The sequence below is a fragment of the Sorex araneus genome, chromosome 6, assembly GCF_027595985.1.
Source record: "Sorex araneus isolate mSorAra2 chromosome 6, mSorAra2.pri, whole genome shotgun sequence".
NCBI lineage: Eukaryota > Metazoa > Chordata > Mammalia > Eulipotyphla > Soricidae > Sorex > Sorex araneus.
In genome coordinates, this window is record NC_073307.1 from 155,217,840 (window position 1) to 155,235,992 (window position 18,153).

The 18,153-nt window shown below is 40.8% G+C and overlaps 1 protein-coding gene across 1 annotated transcript; it reads right to left on the reverse strand.

Annotated features, from left to right (window-relative positions):
• Positions 1–4,792: 4,792 nt before the first annotated feature.
• LOC101547369 (olfactory receptor 10Q1) lies at positions 4,793–5,811 on the reverse strand. The gene has a single exon (XM_004620460.2). The coding sequence runs from the start codon at positions 5,753–5,755 to the stop codon at positions 4,793–4,795; it is 963 nt and encodes a 320-aa protein (XP_004620517.2). The 5' UTR covers positions 5,756–5,811.
• Between the last annotated feature and the right edge of the window lie 12,342 nt (positions 5,812–18,153).

Genomic DNA, 18,153 nt, shown 5'->3' on the forward strand with positions numbered 1-18,153 from the left:
ATTTTTATTTATATTTTTATTTTAAATAACTTATGATTCTTTTATTGATTGAGAGTCTTTGGCTTGCAATATAATATGCAAGAACTCTATTTTTAAAACAATAATGCCAATATTGTTATTATTATTATTTTGAATGTTCAAGGCTGCTTCATTTTGTCCTTGAGCAGATTGTCAAAGTCCCTCCACCTTTGCTAGATCCCTTTCCCTCACCCCCTCAACACAGTTCTGTTGGTCTTATAGTAGGCTTGGAAAACTGTAGTTTTTAGCTGACAGTCTTTAATCTCACCTTCTTTTCTACTCTCTTTTCTATCAGCACAATTGTTCTGAGTCCCTGAGACCCCTTCTTACCTGGTTAAGTGCAACATTAACATCTTTTTTTTTTTTTTCCTCTTTGGGTCACACCTGGCAATGCACAGCGGTTACTCCTGGCTCATGCACTCAGGAATTACTCCTGGTGGTGCTTGGGGGACCATACAGGATGCTGGGAATTGAACCTGGGTCAGCCTTGTGCAAGGCAAACATTCTATCACTCCAACCCCAACAACATTAACATCTTAAAAGGCTCACCTCCAAAAGCTGGTGGACTCTGGAAGTTTCTGGAATTCAGACTCATTGGCTCCCTTGTTTCCTGACGAGAGGGTAGGTAGCAATGGGAGTCTGAGAGCGGTTCTTATGTGTTTTCCAGATCAAGACTCTCTCCCCAAGCACCAGAGTTAATAGTCATGGTACTGAGCTCAGATAGGATATTTAGCTCTTTCTAAGTCTCTTGAGATAATATCCCCACAGTGTTTTCCTCAAGACACAATTGTTTTCACATCCTCAGATTCAATGAGGTAAATGGGGAATAGGCAGGCAACTCTGAATTTTTTTTTTCCCCTCTCTTTTTTTCTTTCAAGTGCCTCTTTGGTTAAATTCCTACACTCGGGATTTGGGCTCCAGAGAGAGGCTGTTTCCAGTGGAAAGGGATCTTGAGGGCCTCCTGTCCTCAAGAGCATTCATCCAATGCCGACATTCATTTAAATGAATGAATAAACTTTGGCTTTTTAATTTGTAAAAGATATCAGGCTGTTCACAGATCTGTAGGGAAGGCTGGAAAAACAAACCAGGAATAAGAGAAGTGAAAAATTCTGTACAGTCAGAGATAGAGTAAAAAACAACACATCCCTTCTGATGGTTACATTCGAATGCTACGAATATGCCCACAAGGCAGTTTTCTACTATATGGTCTGAATGTATGTGTCTGTCCCTTCTTTATCCACGTATTTATAGCTAACTTCCTGCAGATGGTTTTGGAAGGTCGAGCCTTTGGGATGTGATTAGGTCTTGAGGAAAGATACCTCATGAAGGGGGGCTGCAGCAATAGCACAGTGGGAGGGCATTTGCCTTGCACACAGCTGACCTGGGTTGGGTCCTGGCATCCCATATGGTCCCCTGAGCACCACCAGGAGTGATTCCTGAGTGCAGAGCCAGGAGTAACCCCTGAGCATCGCTGGGTGTGACCCAAGAAGAAACAACAACAACAAAAAAAACAAAACAAAAAAACCTTCTTGAATAGGATTAGTACTGAGAAAAAAAAAAGTCACAAGAGTTTCCTTGTTCTTTTCCACTATGAGGACATAGAAGAAAAGAACTCAGGAAATGGGTGCTAATCAGATACTGAATCTTCTAGTGTCTTGGTCTTGATCTTGAACTTCCAGGCTTATTAGATTTTTATGGCATTTTGCTTAAAGGGACAACAAATACTGTCTTAGCCTGGGTCTTCTAAGAAAGCAGAGCTTAAAGCAAACATTTAAATCAATATTTTATTTTGGTTTTGTTTGGGGCTCACACCCAGTGGTGTTCAGGACTCCTAGTTCTGTGCTCAGGGATCACTCCTGGTGGTCTTGGGGACCATATGGGATGTCGGAGATCAAACCTGGGTTGGCCCTGTGCAAGACAAACACCCTACCTGCTGTACTATCACTCTGGCCCTTAAATCAACATTTTATTTGCAAAGTAATAATAGATAGGAAGTAGAGAGATGGGAATAGCAAAAACTGAGAGTAGGCTAGATGCACAACAATACAACGTAGTGCCTAAGTGATAGAGTGATGTTAGAAGCAAGCATGGATGGGTTAAATGCTTATATACCCAGCACACCTGAGCCTCAGTTTAAACCACTGTGAGGTTTGATTGCTTATTTGAATTTTGTTCTTTTTCTCCCATGTAAGTGGTTTATTCTATGAACTTCCTTGTTTGTAGTGTGTCCTACATGAGCTGAAAAAAATCACATCTTTATTCTTGTTTCCAGACATTCTCACTTATCCAAGAAATGTTTAATAGTAGGTTGTTTAGTCTTTGCGTTTTACACAGAAGATATTCAGCTTTCCTTTAATGGATAATTTCTACCTTCACTGCACTGCACTTTGAAAAGATCTCTGATATGATTGAAATCTTTATAGCTTTATTGACTCTTGTTTGCGCCCCAGCACGCAGTCTATCCTGGAGAATATTCCATGTGCACTGGAGGAGAACGTACATTTGGCCTTTTGGGGATAAAGACCCTATAAGTGACTATTTAGCACAGTTCTTTCAACTCCTTATTGATTTTTTATCTTGTTGTTCCAGTCAATGAAAAGAGTGAGATGATGAAGTCTCTTACACTGCTGTGCTCTTGTCCATGTCTCTAGTTAGGCCTGTTGAGTTGCTTTATAAATTTTGATGCTTCTTGATTTGATGCATGTATGAATAAATTGGACTGGACTGATAGCACAGCGGGTAGGGCATTTACCTTGCACGTGGCAGACCCGGGTTCGATTCCTCCGTCCCTCTCAGAGAGCCCGGCAAGCTACCGAGAGTATCTCGCCCACATGGTAGAGCCTGGCAAGCTATCAGTGGCATATTCGATATGCCAAGAACAGTAACAACAAGTCTCACAATGGAGACGTTACTGGTATCCCCTCGAGCAAATAGATGAACAATGAATAAATTGAGGCTCCCATAACCATGCCTCCAGACTCCACACTAGAGGCTGTTTCCACTCAGGGTGCCTGAAAGGGGGGCGTGTGAGAGCCCTTCTTGCCCCAAGGGACCCAACTCTGGCAGCTGACTTCTAGTACCCAATCATCTCCACGCTCCAGGCTGCTTTCCACATGCTCGGACCGAGCCTCACGCATAAATGAACATATTTCTGGACACATCATAAGACGCTTCTTACCCATTTTCCATAAAATTATAGAGGGAAATATATATATATATATATATATATATATATATATATTGCCTCTTGGAGAGTTCAGCAAGCTACTGAGAGTATCGTGCCTGCGCGGCAGAGTCTGGCAAGCTCCCGTGGCATATTCAATATGCCAAAAATAGTAACAATAACAGGTCTCATTCCCCTGACCCTGAAAGAGCCTCCAATCATTGGGAAAGACGAGTAAGAAGAGGCTGCCAAAAATCTCAGGTCTGGGACGAATGGAGATGTAACTGGTGCTCGCTCGAGTAAATCAATGAACAACGGGATGACAGTGATAGTGATATAGTGATGACTATTGTGTTCTTGATGTATAAAAACCTTAATCTTGATGTCATAAAACCCTGCTTATGACCATTTCTTGAATTACTTAATTTTTTTTCTGATATAGATAATATAGCCATTCCTGCCTTTTTCATATCATTTGTCTAGATGATCATTTTTCCTTCTCTTCCTCACTGGAAACTCTGGGACACACACACACACACACCACACACCACACACACACACACACACACACACACACACACACACACACACACACACACACACACACGTGCAGCAGCACTGGGGTTTAACTTGCAACCAGGCAGTTACTGTGAAAACACATTAAAGTACCACTGAACCATCTTCTGGGCTAGTTTTCCGGTCCTTATATGATCATTTGTTAACTATTGGCCTTGAGCCTGTACTTAGCATTGACATTCCAGTCAACTGTGAGCGCCAGAGAGGCGAGCTTACTCTCCTTGAGGGTTCACGCGTGGCCGCTGCCCAGGTATGGAAGCCAGACTGTCCTGAGATGGAGCAGTGGCGCCACCTGCTGAAGGCACCTAGGAGCAGCAGTGATAAAGAACCTGCTGAGTCAAGACTACAAAAGCCAAGTCAATTCCCTAGCATAGTCGGCACACAGTAGGTGCTTAGCCAGCGAATATTAATTCCAGACCGTTTTCTGGCACTCTGAGTGAGAGAAACTAAAACTGCTAGTTGGGCTGGAATTAATGATAGTTGGGTTGGAAAAGGACAGAAATGGATACCTTTTTTTTTTTTGCTAATATAATTTACACTATTTCCAATAGGATAAAAAAACCCAGATGTTTTACTTTTAATGTGATAATAGAGACAGGCATACAGGTGTCTCATTTGAACAAAGCAGGCACTGGTATATACACACAATATAATACGACTTTCTTTTTGGCCATACATGTACATCTAAAACAATACCAAGATCTACCCAAGTAAAATATAGCTTTATAAACCGTCCTTAAGGCCCATTTCAGAGGATGGAATTTGATCACGGTCCCATCCCTGATCATCATCACGGATGCAGGAGGCAGAGTGTCTATGAAGGTGACGGTGGTCGTTCCGATTGAGCAATTTCTAAGAGCCTCGCCCAAGTTTTCACATCCTAGTCAGGAAACTGAGTATAGAGGGTGTTGATAAACGTGGCCAAACGCGCGGTATCAACCGCAGAGCGCGGGCAGCGGAGAGCATCCTAGATTTATCCTTTGGAGCACCTCCTTGTCAGAGCAAGGAACTGCCGGGTGCCCGCGGCTCGGCCCCTCAACGCAGGTCAGAGGCCGCTTTGCCCACGACCGCGTTCCTGAGCGCGCCTTTGACGTCCTTGTTCCGAAGGGTGTAAATCAGGGGATTGAGCAAGGGGGTGACGAAGGTGTAGACCAGGGCGATCTGGCGGTCCTCATCCTCCGTGGCGCTGGAGCTGGGGCGCAGGTACACCAGGCTGCAGCAGCCGTACTGCAGCAGGACCACGGTGAGGTGCGAGGAGCAGGTGGAGAAGGCCCGGCGGCGGCCGGCGGCCGAGCGGATGCGCAGGATGGCCGCGGCGATGAACACGTAGGACACGCAGATGAGCAGGAAGGGCAGCGTGAGCACCAGGATGCCCACGGCGTAGAGCACGGCCTGGTGCACGCGCGTGTCGGCGCAGGCCAGCCGCAGCACGGGCGGCACGTCGCAGAGGAAGTGGTTGATCTGGCGCCGGCGGCCGCAGAAGGGCAGGGTGAAGATCAAGGCCGTGAGCTGCAGGGAGAGGAAGAGCGCCAGGCCCAGGGCGCCCGTCACCAGCTGCACGCACAGCCTGCGCGTCATCAGGAGCGTGTAGTGCAGCGGGTGGCAGATGGCCACGTAGCGGTCGTAAGCCATGACGGCCAGGAGGAAGCAGTCGGTGCTGCCCAGGGTGACGAAGAAGAACATCTGGGCCCCGCAGCCCGCCAGGGGAACGGGCTTCTGCGGCCCCGAGAGGTTGGACAGCATCAGGGGCACCACGGCGGTGGTGTAGCAGATCTCCAGGAGCGACAGGTTGCACAGGAAGAAATACATCGGGGTGCGCAGGGAGCTGTGCGTGCAGACCACCGCGATGATGGCAGTGTTGCCGCACAGGATCAGCAGGTAGAGCAGGAGGAAGAGGAGGAAGAGGAGCGCCTGGAATTCGGGCACCAGGGTGAAGGGGCGGAACACGAACTCGGTGGGGCCCGACTGGTTGAGGAGGGCAGGACTCCGGGCGAGCATGTCTCCTGCGAGCCAAAAGCCAGGACAGGGCTCAGGGGACCACACAGGATGCTGGGGATCAGATCCAATTGCTTGCTGCCTACCTGGTCTGGTCGTGTGTGTGTGTGTGTGTGTGTGTGTGTGTGTGTGTGTGTGTGCGCGCGCGCGCACGCGTGCATGCGTGTGTGTGTTTCAAGATAACAAAATAATCCTAACAATTTTCTTTTCAAAAACATTTTTGAAAGAAAGAAAAGGGAAAAAGAAAAAAAGACAAAAGCCAGGAAAAGGCAGAGCTGCTGGGATCGGGAGCTAGATTCAGGGATTTAGAATTTGAATTTGGAAGGAGCCTACCCAAATTTCCAAGAGCGATATAGTTAGTCTCCCATCGCAGTGCTGGGGAAATGAATTGACCTTGGTATATTTTTCCATGGTCAATGATCTTCAGGAATTGGAGGAAGGCGCATCTGAAAATGTTTCCGGTTCTAGTGGAAGGACTTTTTCACTTTTTAACATATTTCCCCCCCCCCCATCCACCCAATTTGAAACTTTTGTATTTATTTGCGTGTTTTAGTCTACTGTCAGTAAGATCATGTGTCATAATTCTGTTGGCATGTTTGGTCTCGGTGTACACGTTTTGGCATTTTTAATCCAAATAATAAAGCCTAGATCTTTATTTGTATTTGATTACATTAAAGAGCGTACATATTTTCAAATGGATACATGGATGTATTTTTTTTGTAAGCAGAACTGTAACATGCAGCTAGAAACGTAAGGATGTAACTTACTTATTTTCTACACAGTTTAATTATATATATTTGTCTCTAAGCTTTTTACTTTAATTTTATTTGGACTTACAACAAAATTAGGCCAATGCCTCATTTCAATCATGTCTGATATGTATTCATTATATATTCCCTCACATTTGAATACTGTTTTCTAAATTTGCAACCATGAGCCTACAGTTGAGGACCTGAACAAAATCATGAGAAAACTACTAGGAAGGCAGGTAAAAATTAAAGTGGCTCAATATTAGATAAGAAGAGGTAAAGGATGCTAAAAATGATATAAAAGTAGGCATTAAATAAATGGCCTAATAAAAGTTTTGTAAGCACCTTAGAAAAGAAAAAACTTTAGTTTCAGCATAAAAATCCAAAAAACAGTAAAGCAAGATCTTCAAAGTAATAAGGAAAAACACGTTCTTGTGAAAGCCTGCTACATATAGACTTGAGTGATTTATGTTTCAAAGCAAAAGGAGATATTTTCTCATTTACAAGGGCTTAGGAAATAGATTATTCTAAGTATGCCAAAAGCAATTTCTCAACAAGGAGTAATATTAGTGAATTGGGAAAATAGTAAATACAGCAAGAAAAGCATTTGCTTTGCATAAAGCTTACCTGGTTTTGATAACTTGACCCACATATGGTCCCTTTGGGAAGCACCAGGAAGAAAACCTGAATACCACTGGGAGTGGGCCCAAACCAAAATAAAAAAATTAATAAAATTAAAAGGAAAGTTGATACTATGAGATGGGTATATGATATGGTAATGTATTTTAAAGAGGTGTGAAATGGACTCCTATAGTCACAGTCTTATTAACTAACATTACCTCAATAAAAAAATCAATAAAATTTGCTAGATGATCAATTGTAGGATATACAATTCAAGATTGGCAAAGTTGTGATATAAAATTTTATATGAATTATCAATTCAATCTCGATTTAATATGAATTTGCAAAAAGCAAAAGTATTCAAGAACAATTCTTAAAAACATGAAATATGAAAGTTAAAATTAAAAATAATTACACATAGTGATAGTACAGCGAGTAGGGCATTTGCATTGCACGAGGCTGACCAGGGTTCAATTCCCAGCATCTCATATGATCCCTCAAGCACTACCAGGAGTAATTCCTGAGTGCAGAGCCAGAAGTAAAGGGGTAACCCCTGAGCATCGCCGGATGTGACCCCCAAAGCCAAAAAAAAAATTACACATATATAAAAATCACAAAACTACTTAATTGGGAATCCGGGAAACTTATAATGGAGAAAACTGCAATATATTCCTCAATCGATGTAATAAAGGATTCAAGAACTATCTAGGTGGGACTAATAAATTGTTAACAAAATGAAGCATAGCATGAACATTTCAAATGATATGTTTAAACATATTTATATAACACAAAGGGCAAAATGGTGAAAACAAAGGAAAGGATGAGCAGGAATATAAAATACAGTGACAAAATAAAGAAAGAAAAGTAACTTTTTATCATGCCATTTGCTGCAACCTGGTTAGAATTGGAAGACATAATGTTGAGTGAAATAAGGCAGAAGGACAAACACAGGATGATCTCACTTATTAGTGGGATATAGAGTAACTAGACAAAGAAATGTAATATTGTAAAGGGGGAAGTATAAATTATCCTTGACTCCAGAATATCGGGAGGACCAGGACAGAGAAGGAAAGAAATCAAGGGGAGAAGGAAGGAAGGGAAGTAATTAGGAAACAGGGTTAAGGGGAATTGGCTATACCAGTGTGGTATAGCCATAAATCCAAAGCCCAGACTCAACAACACTGAAAACATGAGATCTACACTATAACCCAGAACTGTGCTGTCAAGGTGGGGTGGGTTGGGGTGGGGTCGTGGGAACACTGGTGGATGAAAGTTTACACTGGTGGTGGGATTGGTGTTGAGTTTTAGTTTCCCTAAAACCCAACTATTAATAACTTTGTAAATCATGGTTCTTTAACTAAATAGAAATTAAAAAATTCAAATAATTTATGGCAATTGACTTGGAATAATGTGTGAATTTCATGCAATTGCCATGAAAATTCCTAGAAGAATAAAGAAATAAAAAGACAGAGAATTTTTTTTTTTTAAGATTGCTGCAATGGAGCACAGCTTGCAGCTTGCACTCAGACAAAAGTATATAATGAATAGTTTATATTATAAAATATATCATAAAATGGGTTTTATGTATTTTACAAAATGTATTTTATAAAATAGAAACAGATTTATAGCACACTAGAACAGAATCTTTGTTGATGATTATTCCATAATAATTATCCAGTCAGACATTATTCTATGCATTTCATATTTATTAACTCATTCCATAATGACATTCTAAACAATAACTCTTTTTTAAGATTTTATTTTGTTTTTTTGGGTCACACCCGGTGATGCCCAGGGGTTATTCCTGGCTCTATACACAGGATTTACTCCTGGGTGCTTGGAGGTTCATATGGGATGTCAGCGATTAAAACTTAGTCAGTTGTGTGCAAGGCAAATGCCCTACCCACTGTACTATCACTCTGGTTCCCCAAATATTAATTCTTAAACTTGTTTTATGGGTGAGAAAATTGAGACACAGAAGTCAGGTAACTTGGGACTTGAGAGATAGTACAGCAGGTAGGGTCCTTGCCTTACGTGCTACCAACCAGGATCAATCTCTTGCATCGCATATGGTCCCTGGAGTAACACTAGGGGTGATCTCTGAGCACAGAGCCAGAACTAAGACCTCAGCACAGCTGGATGTGGCCCCTAAACAAAAATGAACAAACAAACAAACATCAAGTGATGCTCAAGATCACACAGTTAGCAAATTTTGAAATGGGAATTTGAACACAAGCAGCCCATCTCTAGTCTTTTCTCTTAATCACCATATTAAGTTGTCTGTCTACAATGCACACTGATTTTATTATCTATAAAATGGAACCAAAAATACATGTACTTACCTTTTAACATGAGACTTAAATCAATTTGTGAAATTGTGAAATTGTTTAGATCAGAGTATGCATCCAATGTCTATTAACTATTGTCACTATCTTAAACCAATGAGAAAGAGTCAGTTTCCTAATTATGGCAGTAAGATAAGACATATCATTAAAAACTTAGCTCACTAGTACACTATATGTCTAAATTTGTCTCTGAACATTTAAGATTAAAATACTATTCAAGGTGAAAGAAAATGAAAAGACAGTATGTGAATATTTTTTGAGATCTGAGGACATCACCAAATGCTTTGCAATCAAATGAGCAGAGTTCATTCAGTTGTTAATATTTTGAAAATAAACCACTTAATTTACATGGATTAAAAATGAAATAAGAGACTGGAGTGATAATAAAGCAAGTTGGCCTTCTAAACCAATTTAGATCAAATTGGTTTTGATCTCAGTATGGTCCCTTGACCTTGCCAGGAGTGATCCCTGAATGCAGAATCATGAGTAAGCCCCAAGCATCTCCAGGTGTGGCCAAAACAAAAGAAATGCCCAAAACAAAAACCTTAGAAAATAATATTTTACAATATGCAAAAAGTAAACTGATTTTTAGAAAACAAAGAATCTGAAAGAACAATTTAAAAATCAAATATATAAAAGCAAATGACTACAGAGAAATCCAATGAGTATCAAATAAATATGACATTAAACAAAACTGAATATTTTTTGTTCACAAAGTGACAAGAATAGAAATATTAAGGTTAAAGCATTAAGAAGAGGCATATTTCCAATGTTGCTTGTGGAAGTATAACATGCCATAAAAATTTACGGCTTATATTATAACACTGGAGACTACAACAACCAAACTCAAAAGTGTCTGCCACATGATGGGAGAACTGACCTATGCAATTGAGTGTGTGGTGAAGTGTGGTGGGGTGTGGAAGGAGAGGGAGGGGTGTTGGAGGACTTGGTGGAGGGAGATGGGTACCCTGGTTATGGGTGTGGTATAGAAATTATATACATGAGAAACAATTATGGATAGTATTATCAATTATTAATGAATGAATATCAATGAAAAAAATGTGCCTGCTAAGGAGGCAAGCTGAGTGGTGGAAGGCAACCTGGGGATACTGACAGAGGGAAGTTGACATTGGTGGTGGGATTGATGTTGGAATGGAACACTGTATATCTCAAAACTCAGCTATCAATACTTTGTAAATCACAGTGTTTCAATCAAATTAAAAAATTATGGGTTTATAATCTGGCAGCATGCATTAAGAATGAGATATGCGGACTTTATTCAGCAAAATTGTCTTAAGGACTATCTTATTACCAAAAAATTAGCAAGAGGCTGGAAGATAGTAGAGCAGTTAGGGCACAAGCCTAGCATGCACTGGACAGTGAATCCCTGGTACCCCATAACTCCTGAAAACCACCACCACCTTTAGCCCTGGAGGCCCCTGAGTATTGCCAGGTTTGGTTCTTATGGTCCCCTAAGCACTATCAGTGTGGTCCTGGTGGGCTGTGGCAGCACCACATCCTTGGACTCTAGAACTGAACTACCAGCCGGTGCGCTGAGTATGCAGGATGTGGACCCCAGTCCCCCTGAACATTGTTTAGAAGGCTACTCCTTAAATGACAGTAAGTATATACATAGAACTTTTTTTTTTTCTTTTTGGGTCACACCCTGTGATGCACAGGCTTTGCACTCCTGGTTTTGCACTCAGGAATTACTCCTGGCGTGCTTGGGGGACTGTATGAGACAATGAGGATAGAATTCAGGTAGGCCATGTGCAAGGCAAACGCCCTACCTGCTGTACTATCACTCCAGCCCCTATACATAAAACTTTTGACAGGAATGTTCATCATAGTTTGCAATGCAATGAAAAATTTAGGTAGAAATTTGATCTATCTAAATATCAATAATAAGAAAGGGCATAATAAATTATTTCTACTTATATGGGATGGGACAAAGCAATGAGAATTGTCCTCAAAGATGTTCTTTTAATAATGTTGCATAAGTAGACTTAATAATATCTGGAAGGTTCATGAAAAGTATATAATAAAAAGCGTTAATTATAGCATTTGTAAAAATTATATCTACTCACAACATCCTGGGGTTGAGATCTTCAAGCCAGCTTGGATTGGGATTGGGCCTCTTCCACCCAGATACCCCATTTTCCTGTAGCTAGGCAGTCCCACCCACAAACTTCCCCAGGTGCCATGTAATCCCATCAATGGCCAACATCCAGAGACTATAAAACCAAACTCCCAGAAGCATCTGATAGCCTAGTTCTCCCTTTCAGAGAACCTAGCAAGCTACCGAGAGTTTCTTGCCTGCATGGGAGAGCCTGGCAAGCTCCCCGCGGCATATTCATATGCCAAATACAGTAACAATAATGGGTCTCATTCTCTGAAAGAACCTCTTATGAGGTATTGTTGGGAAGGACGAGTAAAGAGAGGCTGCTAAATCTCAGGGCTAGGATGAAGGAGACGTTATTGAGACCGCTAGAGAAAATCGACGATCAATGGGATGATAGTGATAGTGACTCACAATATACCTCAAAATATTGCCATTAGGTATATGGGTCAGTGAAATTTAAGATCTTTTTTATTTGTGGCTTGGGTATGTCTTGCAGTGGTATAATAAATTTTGTAATAAACTATAAATAAATATACTAATGTTCTTTATCCTTTGGAATTTTAGTATAGTATTGGGAAGGAAAGATAGTAAGATTTAATCCCTTGATTTTTTGTAGTTTCTTAGATCTGGGTTTGATAGCTAGTCCTCTCATTTGCTGAGGTTTTCTATTAATGATGTTATATAATAAATCTGGACTTTATGGCCTATGATTAGAGATGTGAGCCTGATAGGGCATTTCTGGAGATTAAATTTTTCAAAAATGCAATATGCCCAGGATTTAGCAGATGTCCAATAACCATAGTCATAACTTTCTGCATCTCTTTTTTTCTCACCCTAGGGAGTTCCCTTGGATATTTACCCTTCAGTTCTTAAGTTTTCCAGAGCAGACAATGAGGATAATTTCTCTGGAGTTGCGTCCTCCGTCACCTTGTAACTGCTTTGCTAAACCTTATATCAAAAAAGATTAAAAAGACAAGGAAGAAATTTTTTTTAAATGAGAGGTTTCAGTAAACTAATTGTAATTAAATATCATCAAAATAAGAAATTCGGGAAAACATTGAAAAATGATGCTGTCTTATTGAGCATCAAATGAGTGCATAAGTGTCAGTAAGACTGTAGGATAGAAAATGGGCCAGAGCAGGGAGGGCCTTTCCCTTGCTTGTGGATGGATGACCTGTATCCCATACGGTCCCCCGACCTGCATTCCATACGGTTCCCCAAGCACTGCCGGGAGTTTAATCCTGGTTGCAGAGCTAGCAGTAATCCCTGAGCATTTCTAGGTGTGGTCCAGACATTAAAAAAAAATCAGAGGGCAGAGCAATAGTACTGTGGGTAGGGTGTTTGCTGTGCACAAGACAAATCAATTTTCCACACCGGGAACCCAATTGGGTTCCTGAGACTGCTAGGAATCCAGTCAAGAATAAGCCCTGAGAAGCACAGGGTGTGACCCAAAAGCTAATCAAATATAACAAACAAAAAACCAAAAACAATCAAATAAAAAGAAATAAATTCTTGTGACACCCCAGAAACGAAAGCTTTACAGTCAGGTTTGAAAACCTTGAAACATTTCTCAGGAGCAGCAAGTCACAGAAACCCAATAAAGTTCTGAGATCATTATATAAGCAGACAATTTAATTTTCTGTATTTTTTTCAAAAATGATGTACCTTGAAAAATGCTTTTTTACATTATCACATGATTCCATTAAACTGCTTATGATACATGAAAAAGAAATCCTGTGACTTTTGGATAGATCAGTGAAAGAAAATTGAAAGAAAAGGCAAAAACTCCAAGTTTCACCCCAGTTTTATACTGATATGATATTTTATGGTGTGAAATTTATTTATTTATTTTTTATGGTGTGAAATTTAACCATTTGATAGATTTCCTTTTTCTCTATCTATGAAAATAAAGAATAATGTCTATCATCTACTCTATAACTTCTGTTTTCTTAATATTGACATATTAATATTTTTATCTAATTAAAAAATTAAAGCACCATGATTTAAAAGTTATTTGTATTTAGGTTTTAGACATAGTATGTTCTAGCTCTAATCCCACCACCATTGTCTTTCATCCTCCAGCTTCCCAGGTTTCCCCTTCACCCCCCAATATCCAGCCTGCAACCTTGATAAGCACCTTTTAAATTTTGAAGTTTGGATCTCTTGTTTTCGGTGTTGGGCTGGAGCAATACCACAGCGGGTAGGGCATTTGCCTTGCACTCAGCCAACCGGGTTTGATTCCTCCGTCCCTCTCAGAGAGCCCAGAAAGGTACCGAGAATATCCCGCTCTCACAGCAGAGCCTGGCAAGCTACCTGTGGCATATTTGATATGCCAAAAACAGTAACAAGAAGTCTCACAATGGAGACGTTACTGGTGCTCACTTGAGCTCAATGAACAATGGGACGACAATGCTACAGTGCAGTTTTCAGTATTGTTGTTGACTGTGTAGTTAGGATATTTAGCTATAACCTTCCTCTACACCATCCATATATTCAGATCCCCAGGGTCCCCCTGTTCACTCTTGTTTTCTGTCTACTTCTCTCCCCTGCCCCACTGACTTTTTTCCTTCTCTTCTATCCCCCTCCCTATACTATTTTCCCCCAATTTTAAAGCATTACAAAACATTTTATTTTTACTGTTTTGAGAAATAAAAATAAAACCCAAGAAATGAAATCTCTTTAGATGTTCCCTTACCATCTTTGAAATTTTGTTCATCCCATCAGCCACCTAAGGAAATTCACTATGGAGGAAGTTAACTTTTTTTAAAAATGAGATGCTGATTTCTGTCTTCAGGAAAGAGAACTCATTGAACCTTACAGACTGAAATAGAACAAGGGTTGATGAAGTTCAGTATCTCTAGGAAAGGCCAAGAAGATAGTATAACCCCATACTTCCAGGCGAGAAAGATTTAAAAAAGTGTTCTTTGCTAAAATTCAGAAGAGACACCTCTTAGAAAGTTGTCATTAGGCAGAATAGTGTGAGAGAGAATTAATTTGGAAAGATGATAATATATTTTAGTTCTAATTCAAGTTCTGAATAAGAAGACCAGTCTTTTCCTTAGCAATAGAAGACAGATTCAGATATATCCACCTAGGGTCCAGTCTTTCCTGATTTAGTAAGAACATTGAGTGTCCTTTATGAAATCTCTTAAAAATAATGAGTCCCAAAAGATGGGCGATTTCCCTAGTGGTTCTCCTTAAACTGAACTCAGTTCGATAAAATATTTGAGAAAAATTTCAAGATAATCAACTAAGCAATTTTAACAGGCAGCCTTGTGTGGTCACTGTAAATAATGATATCAGGGAATTCCACTTGGGTCTCCTAATTCCTTTCCTAAACCCAGCAGGGGTGGGTTTTGTTATTGTGTTCCAGACATTCTCCCAGTGAGTGTAGTTGAAGATTCATTTAAGTTTGAGCTCATGGAAAATTTGTAGTGAACCAACTTAGGAATCTGTAGCTCTGAAGTCTAATTATGGCTCTGCCATGTCATAATTGCTGAAGCAAAGCAAGTTGTGAAGCTTTTATATGGACTTGTCATCTATGTTCTTATTACAATAAAAACATTTTGAAAGTGAAGCAAGATATGAATCTTTAAAATATTAAGGTAATGTTTCGAAGAATCAACTTTGAGAAGTTCAAGACATAAATTTGCCAATGACAGCATCTAACCAACTCAATTATTATAATGCTAAATAAATGATCATTACAAACTTATTATTACTAAGATTCCATGACTAAATCCTAATTCCTTGTGTCCAGCAAAATTAGTCTTGACAAGTTCAAAAGTTTTCTCACCAGTAACTGCAGTGACAACTAATCTGAGCCTAGTATCAGAAAGACTACTGTCATCAGTAATTACAAATCAGTGATTTCAATAACATTGCTAATATTTTTGGAGTGGCTAATCTATGCCAGGTAATTGCAATCATTTAAAATATATTAAAAACCACAGTACTAAATGAGATTACTTTTATGGCTTGGATTCAAAGGTGGCATAATGTGCAAGTGATTATAAAACCTTTAATTTTGTATGCTATTTGTTGATGTGACATTGAAAAATACAAATTCAGAATTGTGGAGGATTGTAAAAATGGATATGAATAGTAGGGGGGAGTTTTATTTGAGAGAACACTACCATAGCAATTTAATTTTGTTTTCTTTTAAAATTATTAATTTATTAAATTGTATTATATTGGAGCCATAGCACAGTGGGTAGGGCATTTACCTTGCATGTGGCTGACTTGGATTGGATTCCTTCGTCCCTCTTGGAGAGCCTAGCAAACTACGGAGAGTATCCCACCCACACAGCAGAGCCTGGCAAGCTACCTGTGGTGTATTGGATATGCCAAAAACAGTAACAAGAAATCTCATGACAGAGACGTTACTGATGCCCGCGCGAGCAAATCGATGAACAATGGGACGACAGTGCTATAGTGCAGTATTATAGCTCAGGAAAATATGGTTATGATAGTGCTAAAGTATATAGTATTTCTGTGCAAAATTACTCTACCACCACCAAAGTGGTGATCCCCTTCCATTCTCCTTATTATCATAATTTTCCTAGCCACTGTCCCCATTGTCACTTGTATCACTTGTCATCCCGTTGATCTTTAATTTGCTCGAGCGGGCACCAGTAATGTCTCCATTTGTCCCTGTCCCGTGCTAGTGTAGCTGCAATGGTATCTGCTCACTCCAGGAACAGGTAGAGCCTCAAACCATTCATTTAGGGTTTTGATGAAGAAGTCTGACCATCTTGTAGGTGGGTGGCCACGCAGTCTTTTGACATTCTGTGGAATCCAGTCGGTTACAGCTCTAGTCCAGCGGTCATCTCAAAAATTGCATTAAGTGTCCGGCAAGTCTGAATCGCATTACATGCCCAGCCCATCTGATTTTCGATGCCTTGGCAAATGAGACAGCATCCCTGATTCTTAACCATTGAAGAAGTCGGAACTCTGGATTCCTTTTCTCACTTGAGTGAAATGTGATACTCCAAGCATAGCTCTTTTGATTCCTCTTTGGGAGACCCGAATGACGTACTCATCCTATTTTCTTAGGACCCAGGTCTCTGAGGCATATGTTAGTGCAAGAAGAATGGTGGAGTTGAAAAGATGTGCCCAGAGCCCGCAGTTCTTTGTCCTCTTAAACACTTCTTTGACGCTCTTGAAGGCTGCTATTTACCTCCTGTGCTGTTTTGGCACCAAGTCATTCCTCATGTTGAGTTCTCGACCCAGGTACACAGAGCTGTTGCATTCGGAGATGTTTGTTCTGTTGAGAGCAAATGGAACATCAGGAACTAGTTCATTTTTCATGAGCATTGTTTTGGTGAGATTCAGCTGCAGTCCGACCTTTCCATACTTGAGGTCGAAGTCGGCCAGCATTTGTGCTACTTGGCTAATGTTTGGTGTTATTAGAACGATGTCATTAGCAAAGTGGAGGTGATGTAGTTGCCGACCATCTATCTTCACTCCCATTGCTTCCCATTCCAGTTGTCACATGATGTTCTCGAGGGTGGCACTGAAGAGTTTCAGTGAAATGGTATCACCCTGCCCAACCCCTCCCTTCACGTCAATGATCACTTCCTTGTAGAATGATGAGATCTTTGTGGTGAATCTGTAATACAGTTTGAGGAGGATCTTGATGTACTGAGTTTGAACGCCCTGTTTGGCTAGGGCTTCTATGACTGCTTCAGTCTCAACAGAATCAAAGGCCTTCTTTAAATCGATGAAATTTAGACAGAATGGCATCTTGAACTCTCACAAAACTTCAATGAACTTGGTCACTGTATCACTGTATCACTGTCATCCCATTGCTCATCGCACTGTATCACTGTCATCCCATTGCTCATCGATTTGCTCGAGAGGGCACCAGTAATGTCTCCATTCGTCCCTGTCACGTTCAGGGTTGGGGAATGAAGCCCATTATTGTTACTGTTTTGGCATATTGAATATGCCATGGGTAGCTTGCTAGGCTCTGCCGTGTGAGATTCTGCATCGCTCCCCAGTTTTCCAATAGTTTGGCAGTCACACCCACAAACTGCCTCCAGCGATTGGTCACCATGTGGATATGGTCGATTTTGCTGAATCCTTTTCAGAACTCGGCTTGCTCGCATGGTTGTCCTTCGTCTAGTGTTCTGCCTATTCTATTTAGGATGACTCGAGTGAACAACTTGTAGACGAGGACAACAGGCAGCTTGGGCGATAGTTGCCAATGTTGTGGATGTCTTCTTTCTTGTACAACAGAATGTTCCTGCTGGTTTTCCATTGGGATGGAAACTTGCATTCAAACCGGTAGCGTGTGAAGAGCCGAGCCAGTGTATTGATGAGTACTGGCGGCAGATTCTTCAGGTATTCGCGTCTGACCTTGTCTGGACCGGGTGCTGTACTTGTCTTTACTGAAGGAATGGCGTGTCAGATTTTGGAAGGGAGGACATTGGGAATGACATATTCATCCTGTGGAATTTGAAATGTGAGCAGGTAGATGTGGCTGTCAAAGAGATCTGAGTAGAAGTCGTGAATAATCCTCTCCATTGCCCTTCTGGAAGATGTGATAGATCCATCAGGACG

Excerpts from the sequence above, each read along its gene's own strand:
- LOC101547369 (XM_004620460.2), bottom strand. The coding sequence starts at position 5,755 with ATGCTCGCCCGGAGTCCTGCCCTCCTCAACCAGTCGGGCCCCACCGAG.